This window comes from Bactrocera tryoni, chromosome 2, assembly GCF_016617805.1.
Source record: "Bactrocera tryoni isolate S06 chromosome 2, CSIRO_BtryS06_freeze2, whole genome shotgun sequence".
In the NCBI taxonomy this organism is placed as follows: Eukaryota; Metazoa; Arthropoda; class Insecta; order Diptera; family Tephritidae; genus Bactrocera; species Bactrocera tryoni.
In genome coordinates, this window is record NC_052500.1 from 6,430,109 (window position 1) to 6,454,463 (window position 24,355).

Sequence of the window (24,355 nt, forward strand, 5' to 3'; positions counted from 1 at the left end):
AAATTAAATTTTTTCCAAAAAATCGTAAGAATAAAAATCCCGAAATTTCGGGACTCACATTTTTAATTCCAAAATTTTATTTCTTACAAAAAAATCTAATATATTAAAATCCCGAAATTTGGGATTCACATTTTTGGTGCCGAAATTTTATTTTTGAACAAAAAATCGAAAGACTGTTATAGTCTTAAAAATACTGTAATACTATACTACAGTGTCTTTCTGTAGATCTGTTTTAAGAAACTGTAGTCTGCTTTTCGGGTGCAGCAGCACAAAATTAGACAATTAAACAGTATAGATGAGTTTGTTTAATCCTCGTTTGAAAAATTTACAGTTTCTTGCTTGTAATACAATTTTATTCAAATTTCTTCCAACTCAATCGGTTACATAAGATCCACTTACAATATTACTTTTAAAATTACTTAAAAGAATGCGTTGCTCAACTCGTTATACATTTTTATTACTTTTGTTGCTTTATTAAGTAAACGTATTCATTATTGTAATATTTTACGTAAACATACATACGTAACTCATTTAAGAGCACTAAGTGCCCGGCAAGTAGAAAACATACATACATACCTAAATAACGGAGCTATTAAACTAGTAACTTATGATGTTTAAAACTAATTTTACATATATTTTTTTATAAATATGTGTGTGTGTACATGCATACTGTAATATATAAAATAATATGTGGGAAAAATAATTGAAATTTTACAAATAAAAAGCTCACTGATTTGCATAAAAGTACAGCTATAAGCAACTTAAGCTAAGCGAAAATACTAATTAAATTATGTGTGTGGATAACTTAAGTATACATAGCATGGCTTTGAAGCACTAGAATATACGTACATAGCATATGAGAAGGCACTTGAGGATTGTAAATGTATTCTATAAACTATTTAAACATAAATTTATAGCAAATAGTATATCAAAAATCTTAAAGAAACCCTTGCGGTATGGTAAAAAGTAAAATATAGGAATGTCGTGGCAGCAAACACGACCTCAGCGGCGCATTATATCCTCTATGCTAAAGCCGGTGCGACGCGTAGGTGGTGGCGCTGCTTGCTGCTGCTGCTGATGTGGTTGCATAGTCAACGCCGTAGATGCTGGTGATAGTGATGGGCGCGTTGCGCCAACGCCACTCAACGGCTCCTGAGTATTCAAATTAACTGCATTATTAGGTGGCAACAGGTAGTGACGCTCACTGCTGCTGCTCGTTAATGGCGCTATACCCACTGCCGCTTCCTGGCTCAGCAGCGCTGACGTGTCAGCATGCGCGCTACCAACAGCAATACCACCACCGGCAGCCAACAGCGATTTAGACTCACATAAGAGCGGCGCTTGATTTACGCTTGACATATATGGTTTCCCCGGGAGCAGAGTGTGTGGCGGCGGTGGCGCTGCTTTCAGCGCGGCATGCGTGCGCGTCATATTGAGCGCCATGAGACCGGCGCTTTGCGTGTGCGCGTTGTAGGCGCGTTGCGCCTCGGCCATTTGTTCGAGTCCCACAATGCGCTTACGTATCGGTATGGAACCAAGAAAACTGGGCATCGATTCGAGCGGTGAGTGCAGCGGCTGTTGTAAATTCTTGCCTGTATCTAAGAGCGGCGGTAAGGGTGGTGGTGGCGCTGCCGGCGCTATACCGCTTGCTTGTTGCGCCTGCGTTAACACTGGTGGCAATGAAATTGTTGACGCTGTCGGTGGTGGTTGTTGTGTTGGTGTGGGCAGCGGTGATGCGCCAACCAATACTCCTGGTGGCATTATATTTGCACCTTTCATTTCGGCGGCGCTTAATAGTAACGCTTTTGGATGGAGATCTCTACGCACATGTAACATGGGTATGTACGGTTCGGGCCCATTAGATGTGGAGGGCGAATGTATGGATTCACCAGAGCCGGGTAGCGCGCGCATCGGATTGTAACGTGCGCTCGGCGAGGACGGCATGAAAGCAGAACCGGTTGGCGGTGCGTTAAAAGTGTGCGGCGAATCGCTAGCATGCATTGAATCATGTAAGTCGCGCGTTTCATGCGTCGGACGCATAGTGTACATTTCACCGCCTTCGTGATGGCAATGTGTTACACCCTGCCCGGTTGGACGCGGTTCTAGTAAACCAACTTTTGGCATATTTTGCGCTGTTTCTTCCTCGTCCTCATCTTCGCCCAACTCCGCCTCATCCTCCAGCTCGGCCTCATCCAACTCATCATCCTCGTCTAACTCCTCTTCTGATTCATCTGAAATTTCGGCTGCATCATAGCATGCCTTACGCTTGAGACGCATGCGCGCTGCTGCGCGTGCCTCTCCGCTAGACTTCTCTGCATGCCCAGCAGCACCGCCGAGCTCTTGTGTTGGCGAGCCGCTGTGTAAGCGGTGTATCGGCGATTGTCGCGGTGAATCTACTTCCAGTAGTGTGTCCTCTTCATCACCACTCAAATGTCGGCCTTCATCTTCTTCGCCCACATCCACGTACTCGGACGGCCCATCACCGACCGCATGTGTGAGCGCATGACGTCGCAGATCGCAATTGCGTCGGAACACTTTGCCACAGGAAGAACACTCGTACGGCTTGTGATCGGTGTGCGTGAGCAGGTGCGTTTTCAAATTGGAGCGCTGATTGAAGCTGCGACTGCAGACGGGGCACTTGTGCGGCGACTCTTCCATGTGTAGGATCTTGTGGACGGCGAGTGTGCGCGACTGGCAGAAACCCTTGCCACATTCGGTACATTTGAATGGCTTCTCCTTGGAGTGTATGTACCTGTGGAAATGAAAGCGAAAAATTAAGTTGTTCATTAGTTTGCCTAGAGCGTGATTAATAATAACATAAAGTGGCACGTATAAAGAATGCAGCAAACGTGTAAAATAGTGGGAAACTAATGGGACTGCGCGCAGCTTTTAATGTTTGTGTTGTATTTCTTTTGTGTTCTTAGCGACGGTACTCATTAAGCTCGCGTTCGTGTGCTTGGCGGCGGCACTGTAAAGGCGCTTACACTAATTACAGTAAATGAGTCTACGAACGAAGCTCAAGTCGCGGTAGATTAATGGATTGAGTTCGTTAGACAGAATATATAAGATATTGTTGGTCTTTTCTTGACAACGAGCCTATTTTTTTTAAACTCGTACTCCATTTTGCAGGTTCTGGAATTGAATTACTCCGTTAAGGTTCTGGTGTTTACAGTTACGAGACTTTGGTAATTTTGTTTATGTAGTCTAATACGAACTCCATCATCTCCACAGCGATACTACTTTATATACTTCGGGTATCGGGTATCAATGAAGTAGAAGTTTTACGGCTCCTGAGCTGTGTTCGCTGATTACTCACGTAGAAAATGTCGTTGTATTTTTGGTAGACCGAGATCTGTCAGAGTCTTCTGTCTCTAGTAGAAAGGTTTTCAATCATTTGCTTATCCCAGCATTGATTTATTCAAGCGTTTGAATAACTTTTTCATTGAGATTCGTGAAGGCAAAGACCTTGTCTTATCAGCAAGTTAAGACTGTACCATCTATAAATTATGTCACAGCTTTAGCTTCCCTCAAAATACCTCAGTATATGGGAAATCGTAAATAAATGCAGTCTTTTCCGTTGAGTGTTGATCCTGAGATCTTTTTACGGAACCAAACTTTCGCCTCTTCGAAAGTTAAACTATTATTCATGTCAGTCAAGTCGACCAGCATTATTTTAAATTTCGGCAGATCCGTCAGATAGTTTCAATGGAAAGTATGTTAGACCTTACCAATAAAGCTCTTACGGTTCCTCTCTTTGAGGTTTATAGAATCTGTTAGAATCGTTTGTCGACAAGAATAAAGTTTGCTCATTGCTGTATTGATTTATTCGGGGGTTTCAAGTGGTTCCTTGAACTGTCGCCTCTTCGAAAGTAGAACTATTATTCATGTCAGTCAAGTCGATCAGCATTACTTTATATTTCAGATTGACGGCAGATCCGTCAGATCTTTTCAATGGAAAGTGGTTTAGACCTTTCCAAGAAAGCTCTACCGGTTTCTGTCTCTCAGGTTTATAGAATCTGTCAGAATCGCTTGTCTGTGGTTAAAAGTTTTGCCTCACTTACTCATTGCTTAACTGATTTATTCAAGGGTTTCGAGTGGTACCTTGAAGGCAAAGACCTTGTCTTATCAGCAAGTGAAGACTGTAACCTCGATAAAATATGACCGAGCTTTAGATCCCATCGGCATACCTTAGTCTGGTATAAAGCATAAATAAATTTACCCTTTACCCTTAAGATCTAAGACCTGTCGATATTTTTATGGAAACAAACTGTCTCCCCTTCGAAAATATAACTGTTATTCATGTTAGTCAAGTTGAACAGCATTTTTTCGTCAGATCCGTGGGATATTTTCAATATGGGTTAAACCTTGCCAGTAAAGATATTATGGTTCCTCTTTTTCAGACATCTATTGGGACTTTTGAAGTTCAGAAGCTTTTTTCTTCTGAAAGTATTGTCTTATTTTAATACGCTAGATTGTGTCATTCCTGCTGTTTAGGTCTCTTATAGAGCCTGCTTTATAAATCATCAATACAAAGATTATAAATTTCCGATTGGATTAGTTTGGCTAAAAAGGTTTTAAAAGTAGTAATTGGAGCTTTGTCGTGAGGATTTGTTCATTTTAAGCTTTTTGCTTCCAGTTCGAGCTAATACGGTTCCTTTCCCTCAGGCATATAGTAGGACTTATGAACTACAACAGAACCAGAAGCTTTTTTCTTTTGTTATCGCACTTTGAGACCTTAGATTGAGACCTTAGATTGTCTCATTCCTGTTGTTTCGGACTCTTAGACAGACTATCATTACAAAGCTTTTAAGTTCCATATTGGAATAGTTTGGAAAAAAGATTTAAAGAGTAGTGTTTGGAGCTTTTTCTTCGAGATTTGTTCATTTTAAACTGTTTGTTTCAAGTTCTTAGATTTATAAAGCCTAACAAATCAAACAGCTCTATAAGTGGTGAATATAACATTCCTAACTCGTCACCAACCATGGGAAATCACACTTTCAAAACACCAACTTTCTGAACTAAATGCAAACATCATAATTACTTATTTCTCAGAAAAGTTGTGTAGTTTTAACAACAACAAAAAAAAATACAGCTACAGAATGATTAATGTTATTTTCTACAGATGACGCGCGGCAATTCTATAAACTAGCAGCAACGCTTACTACACAAATAGAATTACTTCGACGGCCGGCAGCAATGGCCATGGCTTAAGTCAACACATCAGCCAGCAACGCCGCAAATCGCCACACATCAGCCACCTTAAAATGGCTGGCCTGTCGCCGTGATTGCTTGCCAAATAGCCCAAGCAGCAACCGACAGTCTCTAATGGTAGGGCAAAAAAGCGAAAAAATTATGCTCGAGCTGAAAACAGGTTCTGCGCGCGGCAAACACAACATGTCGCACTGTAGCGCTTGCGCGCAGGCTGATTGCTGGTTGTGTGCCCGTAAGATAAATGCCGCTGTTGGCTGTTAATTTTTCAATCCTTTTTTCGCATTTCTTACGCCGCTTAAACGCACTGCGTCGTGGTCTGGCAGTGACTGCGCGCAGGCTGTAGTTGCGTAGGGCTTGCGGTTTGCCCTTGCCGCGGCCGTTGCACATCGCGCGCACTAACCGCATTGCGCTTAATGAGCGTTCAGGGTTTTGTTATTTTTTACTTACATGTCTCGTTCTTTGTATGCGAAAGTAATTTGATTGCGTCGTCGCTTGCAAGACAATCACGTACAGCGCGCGCGTTTTTTTCGCAGTTGACAGTTTATGATGGATGCGCAAGGCAAAAGGTAATAATAATAACAACACGGTAAGGAAAGCTGCGTATAAAAAAAACATGCCAAACTCACCTGTGATCGCGCAAATGATCCTGCCGGCGAAACGCCTTGCCACATATGTCACACGAATACGGTCGCTCGTCGGTATGCGTGCGCTCGTGTATCAGCAGATTGTAGGACTTGGTGAACTGACGATTACAGAACTTGCAAATAAACTGCTTCTTCGGACGTGATGCGCGTCCCGGCGCGCGCAACAAACGGCGATCCAAACCGGCGTGCATGGTTGGTGGCAGCCCAGCGGGAAACAACGCTGCCGTTGCGGCTGCCGAAGGAAAGGCGAATGTGCCGGCGCCAGTTGGTGATGGCCCCGGTCCGCCCAAATACGGTGGTGGTGGATACATAACAGCAGTAGGCACACCCGGTGGTGGACCCTGTCCAGGTGGTCGTTGCATCAACATTGCCGCCGCGGCAGCCTCGCGCAACGCCAACTCCTTGCGCTTATCCGCCATCATGGAGATGATCTCGAAATTTGTATTACTACCGTGACGTTTGCTCGCCTCCTTGGCCACCTCCGCGTCCAGCATGCCACCATAAATGGCGGCGGCGCCTGGCGCGCGCATAGCGTTACGTGATGGCAGCACCGGCACGAAGGCAGAGTGAGCCGCTTGCGCATTCGCCGCGCCACCGCCAGCGCCCATTAAACCAGCCGCCACCAAATGATGTTGGTAAGCGAGTTGTGTCTCATAAGCAGCTGCAGCGGCCGCGGCGGCAGCAGCGCCGCCCGGCACACGTCCGCTAGACGCGCTACGTTGTTCCGACACGCCGCCAGCGCCAGGCGCTTGCAAGAATTGTTCCAGGCGGCTCGGACGCGTCATAGTCATGGCACCGCCGCCAGGACGGTCCTCTAGCATTGTAGTTTCGGTAGGCATTTTTCAGTTAGCACTTGACGTTGACGCGTGTTGGTAACCTTGTGGCGCTCACCGTCGCGTCATTGGCATGGCCAAGTTAGTACTGTAATGGAAAGAAACAAAATATAAACATTAGCATTTCTTTTGGAGTTGCGGAAAAGTATTTAACGCTAATAGTGGTGAGTATTCACTGCAGCAGATAAGCGACGCGTTTGTTCAGCGGGATTTACGCGCGTCTCCAAATATATACAAAGGTACAAACGTATATGTGTATATTATTTTATTGACCCTGCCGTGCTAAAATATACTCTCTAATATTTATCTAAATGATGGCGCAATAAACTGCTGATTGTTATTTTTATTATCTTCAGGCAGAAACGACTAAAATATTTCCTATCCAGCACAGCAGCGATAAGCTGGTGTTTATGACTTTGATAAACACACTAGACACTTAGCAAACATGTACTGACTATATGCAGTAGTCGGCTGAATTTCGACAGCGCAATATGCGTTATTAACGCAACGGCAGTTGCTTGTCAGCACTGCTGCTAAGCTGGTGTGCAGTGCGTGACTTAAGCGCCTTAACGCTTTGCGCGTTTGAAGAGTAGCTGACAAGTAGCAGCGACAGAGGCGCGGCAGTCATAAAATAATTTGCAATTCTTGCTGACTATACCAAAGATTAGTTGAGTGCATGTGAGTGTTCTGCAATTTCACATATTTCTGAAACTCCACACCGTCTTCGACTTGGCAGTTTCTCACCGATTTTTTTTTCAATTTTATTTTTTATAACATCGGTTTTTATAAACAAAATTCGCTTAACAGAAATTTTTATACAAACTCGTGTCACCCGCACTCAACCCCCCTTTATCAGCCATGCATTTATTCCCCCATTCATTGACCTCAATCAAAGCACATCACAGTTTGAGCACAGCTAATCAAATGCAGATTGTTGCCGCACAGCAGCAGCAAAACTAACACGACAGCTTTATAATCAGCTGCTCATTGTGTCCACCATAAGAATCTACTCTACAACTTTCTCTCTTTCTCAGTCGAAAAAGTTTTAATATTCACTATTTCTTATCCACTTTGATTCTCACTATCCGTAATGTTGTTTAATAATGCCTTCGATTGTTATCGGATTACCACCAGCCGCGTTTCCAGCGCACATATTGATTCTTATATGAAGAAGATTGAAGATTCTTACTTAGGCGTATAGCCTGTTGGAAATTTCTAACCCGTTTCTTAATTATTTTGAGGGCTGATAGTCGTTTATCGACTTGAAATAACACAACCATTATAACTTTTACTCTCCAGTCTCATCAAACTAGTCGTTCTTAAGTTCAGATCAAACTGTAAAACGCACAAACTCTATTTATTGGACCGTTTGAAGGTCAAACGAAAAATGACCGCATTTAAAGAAAAGGAAAGTGCTGTTTGCCTTGATTGCCTTGATGAGGCAATGCACCGTGTTACAACTCTGTGAAAACGATGGCAAAAGTCCATAAATTAGGTTTCGAATTGCTTACGTATCCACCGTATTCTCCAGATCAGGCCCCCAGGGAATGTTTACTGTCCTCAGATCTCAAAATAATGCTCGGTAGGAAGAAATTTTCGTCGAATGAAAAGGTGATCGCCGAAACCGAGGCCTATTTTGAAGCAAATGACAAATCATACTGCAAAAATTGGTATTGAAAAGTTGGCAGGACAGTGTATCAAAGTTGAAGGGAACTATGTTGAACAAAAAAACGAATTTTGCCAAATAATCTTAACCATATTATGAAAAAAAAACGAATTCGTGTGAAAAATAGTAATTACAAATCAGATCCTTTCTAAATTTTCTTTAGTCGTATATAATGAGAAACCTCAGGCTTTGAATTTGTAGGTCAAACCTCTGCTTATAGAAATTTGAACAGCTTAAAAGCATTTCAACTTATTTCGATATAGCTTTCCTGAACACTTTCTTGTTATACTCTGTTAGCTTTTGAAATCATAAAGCACTAATGAATGACAATGAAGAGCAGTGAGCTTCGCGATTTAACGGCAAAAAAACATTATCCGAATAATTTGGATTCATCAACCTTTCGGAAGGTACAAACTCGGATCCCTTTCTGTTACGAAGAGACAAATGTATTATTCGATTAAGTACGAACTTGTATAAGTATCAAAGATCGATTGAATATGATTTTCAAAGATCCATAGAGCACTAAGATGTGAAGTAAGGATACTACATACTTTCTTTAATACCGAAGAAGGGAAAGTTTTGCTCAAGCCGACGGCTTGTTCTCAGTTCAGTAAGACGAAAAGACACTTTACAAAATCCCTACTTGGACACATTCGCAACTGTAACTGCATTTGCATCTTTGGAACCGCAAACAAAATAAGCTGAAACCTGTAAATAAACAAACAGCACAATTGACCGTACGTCGTAAAGCCGTCTAAATAGTCGGACAGACAAACGGACAGTGACATAGTGAATGCAGATAGAGTGTACGTAAAACAAATAGCCATTTATTTCAATGAAACTCTCACGCATCGCGGATAGCCACGTATGTGAAATTAAAGTAATCAAATAAGACCCTTTCGAGGAGAAAAATAAAAACGAGTCTTGCGGGCATATAAAAACACTTTATAGTGAAACCTTGTTGGAAGTTGAAGTAAGCTCTTCCCTATAAAATTTGCAATGATAAGCTAATGATGACTGACTTAACTACAAAGTCCATAGTTTTTTGTGTTCGAAACCACGAAGAGATAGTTTTGAGATACTGATGAAGGCAATAAAGTCATGAATGGTGGAAAAAAGTGTGAGTGAGAAGTTTACAAAGCTGTCGAAGACATTTTTTTAGATTTAGATATTTATTAATATATTTGACATCATGTCAAATCTCTCTGTCATATAAAGTTACGACTAAGCGAATTCGTCAGTACTGATACTTGATGTTGTCTTTTTATCACTTCTATAGAGTCTCTTCTTGACTAAAATCACCGTAGAAAAATTGCGGCTACCATTTTCGAATGGCATATTTACTCCTCTCCGAGATTTCTTAACCTCTGAGAAAATTGGAAAAAATTGGTCACAGTCTCATTGACAAGTGACAGGGCCGTTCTTATGTTCCTAATTCTATTTTAGTGACATAACCACAATTTGGAGTATTATAAGTAGTATTGTCTCACCTACCAAAACCTCAACTAGTTATTAATCATAAATGACAGAAGCGAATTCCTACAACAGCTGATAAATTCACAACAGCTGATAAATTAATAAAATTGGCAGCTGACCATGACTAGTGACATGTGACAAGTGACAACACTTGATTTATGATTTATTACATGCTGGCAGATTTTAGTTACTAACTTTTAGGTTATAATTTGTGGTTGTTACTAACTCATTCTATAATTTATGGAAAATGTTTTTTTTTTTTCTAAACAAGAAATTTGAAATGTAAATGTGCCGTAATTTCGTCGAATTATTAACCTCCTCCACACCAGCAGCCTCAGCTGAAAATGTGAGCTCATCGCGGCTGTCCAAATGATGGCCGATGGCTGCTGGTTGCTGGCTAATGGCCGCCAACACTGCCACAGTCTAAGCCAGCGCACAGATACTGGACCTTTATTTGTTGTTTCTTTTTTGTTGTTGTTGCGCTTTTTTCTCTCCTTTTTGTTGTAATTTTCAAAACACAAATGCCAGCGGCTGGTGGACATTGGAATTTTTTTAAATGCGTGTGTGTGTATATGTATATAACATTTTTTTTTCACATCGGTCGGTAAATGCCGTAAGTGCCGCAACTGAAGGTTGCAACAAAGCGGCTAAGACAGAAAGCAAGAAAATAAAAAAAAACGCTTTGAGTTGATGATGAGGAAGAAAAAAATATAAATATGTTTATACACATACATACATATATAAATGCGTGTGAGTATGTGCGCATGCTCAGCGCACAGCATCGGTCGAAAATGCCTTCAGGCCACCAAACAAAATAAAAAAGTAGAAAAAAGTGAAGAATAAAATCAAATAAAACCCCTTTGAGGCAGCAAATACCATTGATGACGGCGTTGTTTTGCTGGCTTAAGTAAACACCACACACACACACGCACACACATGTGTACATACACACAGCCTTTCTTAACGGGCTAAGCAAATAAACGATGGCAGAATGCTTGGCTTGATGGTAGATAATAGTTCTTTTTCAGCCTTTTCATAAGAGGAAAATAATGTGGTGACCAAAAAGAATTTAAATAAATAAGTGCGGCTTGTGCGGCGTGGCTTATCAGATGGAAGCTTAAATGTGACAACGTCGACAAAAAGCCACTTTAATTACTTTTGAAAGAAAAAAATACAAAAAATGTATAAAAATAGAATATGTGTATGTCATTAAAATCATGTGGGTATTTTGTTCGTTTAGGTAATAAGGCTTATGTAGGTTGGGCTATTGGCATATACATATGTATGTATATCAGTAAGTCACGTTATTTGATATAAATCATACACTTCTTTAGATTTTTTTGTCAAGAACAGCTATTTGGAGGTTTTGCGAGCGAGCTACCAATGTACCCACAAATAAAACGTGTGTAGCTATCTTCGATACGCCACTCTGGCATTAAGGCTGTGCCCTAGGAAGCTAGACAGCTAGATTTCATGCATTCAATTATATGGATAAGTCATTAAAATGGTAAAACTGCTTTAAATTTCGTCTCCGTTTGATTATACCAGTTTATACCAGTTGCTTTTATGGCTGTTTTTTTGTTCCATTCGGCAATCCTAGAGCTTAGCGAGTTAAAAACAGTTAGTATTAAACTCATTTGAAGCTTGCATAGTTACTCATAAGACAAGAGAGCCGGAAATGAGAATGAGAAAAATTTATAAAAAAAACTGAACACTATATCTTTGTTTAAAAATAATGTTAAAAGCATTTCCTGAGTTGATTAAAAAGCATTTGGATTGATTATACCAGTTTATAACAGTTGCATTTATAGCTGTTTTTTTGTTCTATTCGCAAATTCTAAAATTTGGCGAGCTAAACAGAGATAGTATTAGACTTTTTGAAACTTTGCATAGTTCCTCTTAAGCCAAGAAAGCCGGAAATAAGAATGAGAATAATGGATAACTCATTAAAATTATAAAACCGCTTGAAAATTCGTCTCTGTTTGATTATACCAGTTTATACCAGTTATATTTATAGCTGTTTTTTTTGTTCTATTCACCCTTACCTTTAGTTTAGCGAGTTAAACAAAGCTAATATTAGACATATTTGAAGCTTTCATAGTTACTCATAAGCCAAGAAAGCCGGAAATGAGAATGAAGAAGCATAAACAACTAAAAATAATATTTTTGCTTAAAACATTTGTCAAAAGCTTTTCCGCAGTTATTAAGAAGAGTTGAAAAAAAGAAAAAAATTAAAAAATTAAAAAAAAACATAAATATCCGAAAAAAAATTTTTACCCGAAGTAAAGAAAATATTTATTTTTTCAAATGTCTCCACTTCTTTGTCAGTGACTGTCTTCATATCCAAATAATTATTTAAATTATTGGCATTTCTTTTGATTTTGTTTGTGTTATTTTATTAAAATTTATGTCTCTCTACTTTAGCGCTGACTATTGTATTTCAATACAAAAGCAACAAAAAGGCATATTTCTTTCTTTTGAGTTAAGCAATTGCCACCGTTTGTAGATTAAGCGTTGACAATGAAATTACCATTTTAAATGCAAAGTGTATCTATCAAAATTCCCCAGAAAAAAAATAATAATTATAAAAAAAATATTCCAAAGCAAATTTGTTAATCAAAAAAAATGGCTTTCAACGCTTATTAGCTACTGCAATAAAAACGCTTTGCACAACAGCTTAAAATCTCGAAACAACAATACAATAACGCACGCTGCCCATTGGTTTTACAAGCTCATTTAATGCCTATAATTTTCAGTATTAGACCAAATGATGTGACGCTAATCTATGACTTTATGATACGCGCGCATATTTCCACATACATATGTGTATGTGTGTGTGTGTGTGTGCATAAAAATTCACATTATCAGCGCTTTGTCTGTATCTAAAGTTGCTTTATTAGCTGATAAATGACAAAGCCGCAACAACAACAGCAAGAACAGCAGGAATTTCAAAAGAGTTTTCAACTTCAAATTATTCCGCTAATGCTTCACGCTTAACTTTGAGAATGTTGCGCTAATAACGCCACAGGCATGCCTACATACTAACATAAGCATATATGTACATATGTATATATATGTATATATATAAAGCGTAGTTAATGAAGATACAGCAATAAGCACTCACTTAAGTGTCTGAGCCTAACTGCCTCAAAGTGTCCAACGGTAGCCTGGTCGTAGAGTCATTATGGCTGGTAGAGAGCAACAACAAAAAATTACAAAAACAAAATAATCAAATACAAAAAAATACAAAATTAACAAAAAATCATTATAACAAATGAAAAATGTCAATAACAAAATCAACTAAGTCATGCGAGCAAAAATCAAACAAATTCTGTATTTGCCATAAATTATATATTTTTTAACTTTTTTTATTATTTTTCTAATTTTTTTTTCCTTAGTTTAACAGTGCTGCTATTTTAAGATGCTATTAAGCGCAGAGATAATTTATTTGAATATTAATGCAAACACGAAATTTCGTATGCTTAGACTTAATATGTAAGTACACAGGTATAATACATTATATACACACCATATACATTATGACAAAAAAGCACCAGGAAATAGTAATTAAATTCCCTGGGTACCCTACGAGTGATACAAAGCTTTTAAAGAGGGTCTAGAGATCGTTGAAGACATGCATCGTTTTGGACGTGATGCTTGAAAATCGTCAGGCAAGTGCTACAGAGATGGCGAGAGAGCTCGACATATCTTGCGAGTCCGCTTAAATGACTTTAGTGAATAATTTGGGTATTAAACGGGTTCTTGTTCGACTCGTTCCGATAAAGCTGATTTTTTTTAAAGAGTACCGTAGACAGGTCTCTTTGGATATGCCTGATAGTGCGAATTCCGATCCCACATTCAGGGAGAGCATTATAACTGCGGATGAAACATGGGTTTATGAATTTGACATTCAGAGAAGTCAAGAATCATCGCAATGGAGGAAAGAACAAGAGCTTAAGTCAAAAAGAACACGGCAAAATCGTTCAAAACTCAAGGTGATGCATATTGTTTTTTTCGATATTCGTAGTTTGGTGCATCATGATTTTTTTCCAAAGGGACAGACCGTCAATAGAAGTTGTATTTGGTCGTATTGAGGCGTTTGCGTGAGAGCAACCGTCGAAAACGGCCGGAATTGTGCAAAACCTATTCATTGATTTTACGCGATAATAATGCACCAACTCATCGAGTCACGATTGTGACCGAATTTGAAGCCAAAAACGTAGTGACTACCATTAAACAACCATCGTATTCACCAGATTGGCTTCGTGTGATTTTTTCTTGTTCCCCAAACTGTAATTGCCGTTCTGGGAACCCGTTTTCAGTCAATCGAAGAAATAAAACAAAATGGGAGGACTGAAAAAATCGTTGGCTTAAGTATATTACACCTGGTGGGGATTACTCTTAATGCTACAAAATATATATTGATGAATAATTGAATATTTTGCGTTTTATTTAAAATTTTCGGGTACTTTTTTGTCACAAGGTTATGCCACATACATATATATAAATACATATAAATGTTTGTATTTCCATATATTATCGTATTATATTGACTTACTAACGTCAATATGTGGGAATTATTGCTGGGGTTTTTCTATAAGCCATATTCATTACATGGACCATGTTTTTTCCAATTCAGTGCTCATTTAATTGAATGGCCCGTTTGGACAAGCAGTTAATAAAAATTATTTATTTTAATTATAAAAATAAAAACAACTTAATTCTGGCTGCACTGAAGCTATATAATATCCTTCACAAGTTTATGCCTTACAGAATAAAGGATACAAAGAGAGCTTTATCTTGCTTTTGAGCGTAGTTTTGTATGACAGCTTTATGCTATAGGGGCACAATCGGAACATTGGGAACTTTATTTTACTCGGTCGGTTTGTATGGCAGCTATATGTATTGTATAGTCGTCCGATAAGACCGGTTCCAACAAATGAACATCTTCTTGGGTGGAAAAAAGCATGTGTAAATTCCGCTGGTTATGCGCAATAAAAAGCTAATTGCTTCAATGAACTTCAAAATTTTCTCTCCAGTAACCATTATACGTTAATCTTATGAAAACCTGTAGTTCAATCTTATTGGCACCCACTCTACTCTACTCTGCTTCGAGTTTGTGCGATTGAATGAATGTACAGTAGAAAATTGTATGATTTCATGGCCTTGAAAAGTTAGTTCAGTCACCCAATAGGTGATATTTCGAAAAACGGGGAAACTTTTTAAACTTATTTTTCACTTTGAGCACTTTTAGCTTTTTACTGACATTTTAGACTTCACATTAATCATCGGATATATCGTTTCTTTACGTGGTTGTTCGTATTGTATGATTTCTATGCTCTGGATGTTCAGATCACTAATGCGATAGAAGTTCTATAAGATAATTTACGTGTATAAAACTGAGTTCAACTAGAGATCACTTCGTCGAAAATGAAGATTTTGAGTATTTGTGATAGCAGATACTGTAGTGTAAACTGAATTCGAAGTTTGAATACCTAACATATATTACGATTATTTGGATATTATTCGATAACCATTTTGCACAATTCTTGTACTTTTTAAGCAGTAGAGAAGCTGTTTTACACTATAGAGCTTGTTTGAGTGCCTCCTTTCTTGCTATCTTTGCCTAGCCTCATTAAGCCAAAATGGCTCAAAGCCTTGAAAGAATAAATTTATGTTAAAGAATTTGATAATTTGTTAGAACAAAGCAAACCGCGGGGAATTTCAACAAAATCGTATAAATCTTGAACCATTTAAACGGCATAAAATTAATTACTTAGGAAACGCTTTCGAAACACTTCACTATAGAGCGAATTACCACAAAAATAAATTATAACTCTTAATAGTCTTCCATAAACGACAGAACTTTATGAAGTAAGCGCTCTCCATAAACCTAAACTTCATAGTTGTTCAAGATTCTCTTTTTCTAAAGGTGATATCACAGCTGACATGGTTCAGCGAATTAAAAGACAGCGGCTACGCTGGCTAGGTCATGTTGTCCGGATGGATGAAAACACTCCAGCTCTGAAAGTATTCGACGCACCACCCGCCTGGGGAAGCAGAGGAAGAGAAAGACCTCCACTCCGTTGGAAGGACCAATTGGAGAAAGACCTGGCTTCGCTTGGAACAGCCAATTGGCGCCACGTAGCGAAAAGAAGAAACGACTGGCGCGCTGTTGTTAACTCGGCTATAATCGCGTAAGCGGTGTCTACGCCAATTAAGAAGAAGAAGATATCACAACTTTCCACATATTCTGGTATCTCAAGTTCTTAATTCAAATGGATCTCCAAAGAAACTTAGCTTCTTTCCGTTTATAGTATCTTGTACAGTTTTAGCCCAGATAAAAGTACTCTTATCGATCTGCATTGGCAAAAATTCTAACTATTTTCATTAGTAAAGTTTTGTAAAGTTTTAACTAAAGCTTTAAGTATTTGACGGTATAAGGTGATAGTAGAGAACCAGCTTATAAAGTGTTATTAGACTTTCTCTATTAGTCGCTCCAACTGACAATCATCTGGTTTTGCAAACAGCGGCAGAATAACGATGAACGTCCAGGGTTAAATACACAGATTTTGGCCCCTGGAAAGTATCTTTGATGAAAAGAAAACTAACAAGTGCGGTAAATGAGTTGGAGCTAGAATAAAACGAGATATCACTAACTGAAGGAGGTAAATATACAAAGCTATTACATCCAGTTCGACAAAAGTGCTGTGCAGTCCGAGGTCGGAAAAGACCTGCCCAAATGGCATGAGTGGGTAAAAATTTAGTTCAATATACACATATACTATACAAGTGGGGATATGGGCTAGACCCACTGAAGCCAAAAAGTTATGGCTTCAAATATGAACACTTTTCTTGGAGCAAGGCAGAATAGTGAAGAATTTTCAAGTATTAAGAAGACCAACTACGCCAGTGGACATGATCGTGGAGATGCTTAGTTGCCTGCGTTTCGCTTGATTTTTTACTGCTCTCCTGTGATAATTGCTTCCATAAGGCTTGCCATTAACTTGTAGTACCCAAGAACGAGTGTCTAATGGTTAATAGTTTCATAGAAGCAGCTCTAACCGTACAACTACAAGTACAACTACAACTATGTGATATGACTTTGTAATTATATGCTTTGCTCGAGCTTAAAATATTCCGCCATTAACTGCGGCTTCATTTATATTTTATCTAAGTGCCCATCGTGTGGTTATAATTTATTTTTGTTGCTAACTTATACTGGAGCACTTTGATAATATCTCTAAGTGAATAACAAGCGATATCCCTCGGCCATACTAACAGAAAAAAATATAAAAAAAAGTACGAAAGAAAAACATAAGCGCGCTTGGGCTGCACGAACGCGCTTCAAAGCGTTGATTGTGACTTGTTTTGAGGCGCACATATTCCAGGGGCCTGTGTGTATGTATGGTTGTGTGACGGTATGCACTACATATGGACAAGTGGTTATCACAATTGAATCTCTTATGCCAACCTGTCGAAAATGTGCGCCTCCCTCAGTGGAGCGGCGGTCCACGCAAGCGCTGTATACACCGATCATTACCAACGCTGGAGATGCGGACAAGTATCGACCGACGTACATACATACATACATACACATGTGTAGCATTTAGTTGGGCGCAAACCTTCGGGCAACGCGCCGCGCTCTGCCTTCACTCGGGTACACTTTTTCCTACTTGAAATCTACAAAGATTTTTAATTAAAAATCACGTTAAGCACAAAATCACACACACAGCGTTACGTACAAACAAATCGGGTAAATGTCCGTCCACCATGGTGGCGAGCGCGCACAATGGATGACGGAGAGACAAACAAAATTCAAAGACTGTCTTCAGCCAACAACTAACAACGGGCGAAGTATGCAGCCACCGGTGCTACCAACAACGATACAGAGCTACAGTTAAGAGCCGCGTAGAAGTCAGGCGGACAGGCGGCATACGACTAAAACACAGGCACACACACGCGCGCACACGAAGAGTCTTTAAGAAAAGCCAGTAAGCGCTCTGGAGAACAAGTAAACGGTGAGCTGGCGAAGCAGTCAGCCGGTTTGTCCAACAGTCGGCATGCAAGCGAGTCACTCTGTGCGAACGACGGTCGGCGCTATAGCATGCAGTCAAACCTCTGTGGCTTGCGGCAATGCTAACAAAAAAGAAAGAAAAAAAGCCGATCCAAAAAAAATTCAACGAGAAAAAAGAAAAAAACGCTCGAAAAGATAAAAACAAAATACAATGCACAACAACAACCCGCGCGCGCACCCCGCAACGATCAAGTCAGGTTAGCCAGCACGGCAGCAACCTCAGATACAGAAGCTCGCGGCAATTGCTCGTTTCCCCGACCACGTTCTTAGCGATTAACGTAGTGTGGCAGCGAGCCATAGTAAAGTCGCTATCGCGTTGAGTATTGTTGTTGTTACGGTTAAGACTGAAAACCGGATGGGAGTTTTTTCTAAAGCGAAGAACGCTTGCTGAGCGCACGTTGTTTCTTGGTGATCGCAAGCGAGGCGCGACAGTCTCTATGCGCCAAGTGCTGGTGGCCCGTCAGTGGTCGTTTAATGGTTGGGTGTAAGATGTTCCAGTTCAATTCGTTTGTCTTGCCCGTGAATGCAGTTTGTAAGTTAATAGGAAAGGTATAAAAGGAACGCAGCAGGCTTTTATACTTTGCCGGGCAGGTGGAAATGAAAGGTTGCACTCGACTGAAATATAGACATCGGTGTAAGTTTTCGAAATTCTGTTGAGATACTAGATTAACCTCGATGTTGGGAAACTTGTTCCTTGACTTCTTATGGAGCGTCGAACTGCTTCGTTCAGCCGGGGGGTCTTATTCCAGCTTCATGCATTCAGTTCATGTCTAAGGTTATGTTGTTTCAAGATAAACTTTGTATAATTTCGTTAACTTCACATAAAATTAATCAAAGTTCCTTACAAAGTTCCAAGTCGACATTCCAATTCTCAACAAGTCTCAAAAACTGTCGAGAGATAAGACTGCAAGATAGCTGGAGTCCTTAGTATATATCGCAGAAGATGTCGGAAGCAATTTAATACTTAAGCTAGCGATAACCGAGGTCAGGTTTAAAAGATCTGTCGTTAGATCACAGAGTTCGTTAACGCACAGTTCCTGTAAGACTAATCAAAGTGACTATAACCAAAGACTTACAACGTTCTTTGAGATTACATTCCCCAATCGTCTAGATCTAGAAAGAACAGATTTTATCAAAGAACTATGTCACTTGTGCTTCGTCAGAAGATTATGGGCCTTGATCATGATTTATGATCACTAAAGTCTGGAATTTTTTGAATGAATACTCTGTAGCTAAAGTAACTGGAGATCTTTTAGTGAAAATGTATCGACCTTACCACGCTTTATTAAATATCTTTGGGAGGTGGCCTCAAGAGGTTCTAAAATCTTCTTGCAATTGACTGGTGGCTCGAGAAAATCTTTGAAGACTACTTCTGACTGAAAAACAACGAGACGGCAATTCAGTTGATCCAAAACGATCTCGTTAGGTTTCCATCTTGGAAACCCTTTATACTGGAAGATCTCTTCTTGTCCGTCAGCCCAGACTTTGATCCAAAACGATCTCGTTCGGTTTCCATCTTGGATACCTTTTATACTGGAAGATCTCTCCTCATCCGTTAGCTCAGACTTTGATCCAAAACGATCTCGTTCGGTTTCCATCTTGGAAACCTTTTATAGTGGAAGATATCTTCTCGTCCGTAAGCGCAGACTTTGATCCCATCTTGGAAACCTTTTATACTGGAAGATCTCTTCTCATCCGTTAGTCCAGACTTTGATTCTTTTTCATAAGCATGGAGCTTAAGCTCAGACTGTATTCTTACTAGTAATAATTCCTTAAAGAGTTCTTGCTTTCAAGCTGAAACCATTGTCTTAAGCTGTATATTTCCAAGAGCAATAAATAACTTGTATCTCACACCGGTGGCTCTTCAGGCTGAACAATCGTTTTCGACCGTCAAGCTTTGATGCATATTGCACAAATGCGAAATGGGGAGGGGGGAATAGAATGTGGCAACTTTGCAAAAGAAGATCAATAGCGGCATATTGAGGCAGATCAACAAAAGAACGGTGCATCGATAACCACTAATCTATGTGAAAGGAAATGCAAGAAAATACTATAATGACGATACTGACACTGAAGATTATGAGGACAACACGAATGAAGATGCAAGAACGTGCTTACGCTGCCGAGCGCCGGACCAATGCAGATGCTGCGTTTGTTCCACCGCAGAGTACGAGACCAGCAAAACACAATGAAACAACTGAACTTAAGCGGCAAAGCAAAAACAGGAAAATATACAAGAGCTACAGATGCTAAAGCTAAACCAAGCCAACGCTGACCATCCACAGATTGTAGGCATGAGGCGCGCTTGGCATGAATGTGCATATATTAAACCACAGAGTGCTTAGCACATTGCTGGCTTGCTTGGTTTTGGACGTTCGCATGCTTGATAGTGCAATTGTACGGCAAGCGCAACGAATGGGTTAAAGCGGAGCGCTGTATTGCGGTGCGGCTCGTGGACGCCTTTGCTGACACCGCCACCACCGCCGCTTCACTTGTGGTTGCGCGCCGCGCGGCACCACACTGTGTTCGGTGGCAATGACAGTGGCAGCTGCTGCAATTGTTGCGTTGGTAGTAGTAGTTAAAGTCGTTGTAGTAGTAGCGGCGGTGGCGTGCCGCATTCAAGCCGCGCGCTGGCCAACAAACAAATGTGCTACAAACAGCGCTGGGGTAAGCATGGTCGCGCCGTTGAAGCGGTGACTGTGCGCCGTGGTGAAGGTGCGCGCACTGTGACACGGCAAGGCGCTTTAGCTGCCATGACCACATTTTGTACCAACACAACCATGCGCGAGCTATACAAGTGTGCGCGTACACTCAAATATTCATATAAATGTATATGGGTGAGCGCGCGCAGACATGCATACATAAGCGCGCTCTGCACATTTTGTAAGGCGCATGGTTAATCTTCTGTTTTCTACTCTTCGGCGGGTCGAAGCAGCAACAGAAGCACTGAGTAGCTGAGTAACAGCAGCAAGCTATACAAGAACAACGCGAACAACTCATCGTCAGCGCGCATAACTTGTTTCGTCGTCTGGAAAACTGGTAGCGTAGCGACGAGAGACGTGCGGCGCTGAGGTGAAATTAATTAGCCACACTTTGGAATTTGAATTTAAGTTGGTAGCACTTTAAAGTAATTAAGCGAGAAGTAAAAAAACGGCTCCCGTGCAGCGCGCATGCTCTATGTGTATGGCGTATGAATATTCAACTATGCTCATTGTTGCTGTGCCGCACCGCGTCGATTCGCTGAATTGCTGAGGTTTGCGTGCAGCGGCAGCGTCAACAGTTAGTCGGCTACTAAATGCGTCCGCTGCTGCTGTTTTGCGCAAGCTAATTAGTGTCTGTGGCGGTGGTTTTCGCTTGAATTGTAAATTTTATGCAAAAACTCAATCGGTTTTTCATTTTATTGCCTTTCAACTGCGTGTAAGCGCTGCTTGTGTTTTGTGCAAAAATGAATCACAAAAAAAAACCGCTTGCATTAATGTGTTATTGCATTTAATATGAAAAGTAGCGAGTTCGCTAACTGCGGCGCATAAATTACATTTGCGTGAATGGTTTGCTGTAATTTATTACTCAATTTATATGTAAATGCTGTTTTGTTTGGGTCAACGGAGTGTAACAATCTCGTGTTTTATTAATTTGCTTGTCGTAATTTTTTTATACATTTTATGTATTTCGAATATGGCCATGCTTCGAATTCATTGCACTGAGATATTTCAAAAAAAGATTTTTCTAAAACAAAATACAGCAGTGCATTTATCAGATTTAAGCTAAGCACAGAGTGAAGCATGCAGTGAAGAGTGGGACAGAAAACAAAATTTTGTAAATAACAGTTTCTTTAGTAATTTGAGTTTACCTAATAAGTGGTCTTAAACAAATATATCAGTCAAAGCAGCCGTTTACTTTCTGTTTCAGAAAATGCAAGATAAAACTGTGATTCTGTTCATACTTCAAAAGGGGTTATGTGCTCAGATATGAAGTTGAATGTATGGGTGGAAATATTTTAAATAAATATACTAGTTTTTTAATGAATAAATGAATAAATATTTGACCTTCATAAAGCTCAAAATTTGTTGCAAACTGAATTCCGCTGAGCGAAAGGGACTTAAAATGGTGCCGAAGTCTTTATATCCACTTGCATGACAGAAAAAAATGCCTGTTGTTTTGATTTTAATTTTAAAAAGTCATTCAATTGTATTATTAAATCAAAATTATTTACTTTTACAGAATTAACCATACTTTAATAATCAATAATTCAGTGTGATAAGATTTTCTTGATTCCGTACTCGAACTCCAGGAGAATCTGCGATAAAAGTTATGTGGTGGTGAGAAGGATTTTTTTGCTTAAGATTGTCTCTAATCCGAAAACAAAAAAAAAAAAAAACTAATTATTACTATACATGACTACAGGTAATGAGCGAAGAACTAGTCAAAATGTTTGACAAAATGGCAGAAGAATTACACTTTAATGTGGCTTGAAAAATCGAAATTATTATCGAAAAGGCGAACACCATTAATCATTACCTGGCAAATATATCTAGGAAGGTTAGGTTAGGTCGTAGCATTGAGCCAACCTCCATAGATCTTACTTGTACAATTATTTGTTCTAAGTGCTACCCAGAAACCCCTCAAACTTCTCCTAATATATCCAGGAAAGTCAAAATTTCGAGTGCGATCGGTTAAGCCTATCGGAGAAGATTTTCTTGCCGTTGTGACTACAAAGAGTTTATAGTTTTGACAATTTTTATTATCCAACAACTCAGTGGATTTGGAATCTGATTCTTTTCCACCCCATCAACCTCATGTTTCTTAAGCTGGAGCTATGGAATATATGTATGTATCTTCCCTCATAAAGCTGAAAGTTTAATATTCGAATAGATAATGATCTGCATTCCGCCGTTTCTACGCTTCCTCATTTTATGATGGTGTGATCTTAAAGGTAGGCGTCCTGTGATGACTCTTACAAAAAATTAAGATATACAGTTAGTAAATGTATAGGAAGCACAATGGCCCAAACGATGGCTAATGATTTCACGCCTCCCATTTCAATCAACCACATGTATAGGTAATAATATCAATGACAGTACAGGAATTTTTGGGATTTAATTGTTTAATTTTGATATATTTTATTCAGGGAAATTAATAAATTTTCATTTTTTCACAAGAAAAAAGTTGTGATTTGCCTTCATATAATATTTTAAAGCCTCATAAGTACTGTAATGTTATTAATTTTTTTAGAATTATTTTCATAGATCGGATATTATGTTTTTTTTTTTTATTTTTTTGCTGTTTTTAATAAAATGGATCTTGGTAATTATTTTAAAATTAAATTATATTTTAATTGAAATGTATCTATGATACCACAAACATTTTAATGTTATTAATTTTTTTAGAATTATTTTTATATTTATATTAATCTGATAGTTATAATTTTGTGTAGGTCATTTCGAGAGTTTTTAATGAAAATGGTATTATTATTCTTAAAAATATTTCTTGCAAATTTAAATGAAAACAATTGATAATTTAATTAAATTTTAATTTAATTAAAAAAATAGTTGTTTAAATAAATTAAAAAATTAATTAATTTAAAGTAAATCAAATTATTATTATTATTTTTTAATTTTAAATTAATTATTTTTAAATTAGCAAAAGCAACTATTTTTTAATTGAAAAAAATAAACAAAAATTATTAAAATTAATTAATTAATAAAAAATTAATATTTAATTTTATTAATCAGAGGATTAAAAAAAAATTAATAATTTGATTAAATTTAAATTAAATTTAAAAAAATATTAATAATTTATTTAGATTATTATTTGTTTTCCATTTAAATTGGCAAATATTAATAAAATTAAAATAATAATTTTTTATTAATTAATTAATTAATCAATTATTAATAATTTTATTTATTTTTTTCACACTTTTCAAAATTTTTTATTAAAAATTTAATTTTGTCGCCTTGGCAGTTTTCAGTAATTTTTATAATTTTTTTTTTTTTGTTTTAATTATAATTAATTAATAATTATTAAACATTTTTTTGTATTTTTTTTAATTTCGTGTGTTTTTCGAATACATTAATTTAATATTATTATACATACTTCTTTTAACAATTTTAATTTCTATTTAATAATTTTATTTATTGTTTAATTTTTGTATTTGAAATATATTTCTTTAAGTTTTTTGTTCATTAAAAAAACATACTTTATGCACAATTTTTGAAACACTTTAATTTTTTAATTAACAAGTATTAATTTTTTAAGCGTTGCACAGCGTGTTCTACATAACTAAATATTTTTGGTAGGAAATTTTGTGAATATTTGCCATTGCTTCGCCATTCATTGCTTCACGTTCACAATCCAATTCTTTATTTCGTTTTATTAAAAAATTAAATTTTTTACTTCAAAAATACTTTTCCAATTATATTGAAATCAGTTGAAATAACTCACGGCGTAT

General features: G+C 38.3%; 1 protein-coding gene across 4 annotated transcripts in view; it reads right to left on the reverse strand.

The window, feature by feature from the left end:
* Positions 1 to 286: 286 nt before the first annotated feature.
* The window catches only part of LOC120769187 (protein bowel), a 29,877-nt gene continuing 5,808 nt past the window's right edge, over positions 287 to 24,355 (reverse strand). For all 4 annotated transcript variants that reach the window (XM_040096077.1, XM_040096078.1, XM_040096079.1 and 1 more), the window contains exons 2-3: positions 5,838 to 6,776; positions 287 to 2,752 (exon numbers count right to left, since the gene is read on the reverse strand). In XM_040096077.1, coding sequence (XP_039952011.1) covers positions 1,003 to 2,752; positions 5,838 to 6,694 — 2,607 coding nt within the window. In that variant the 5' untranslated portion in view covers positions 6,695 to 6,776 and the 3' untranslated portion in view covers positions 287 to 1,002. The remainder of the gene's footprint in view (positions 2,753 to 5,837; positions 6,777 to 24,355) is intronic.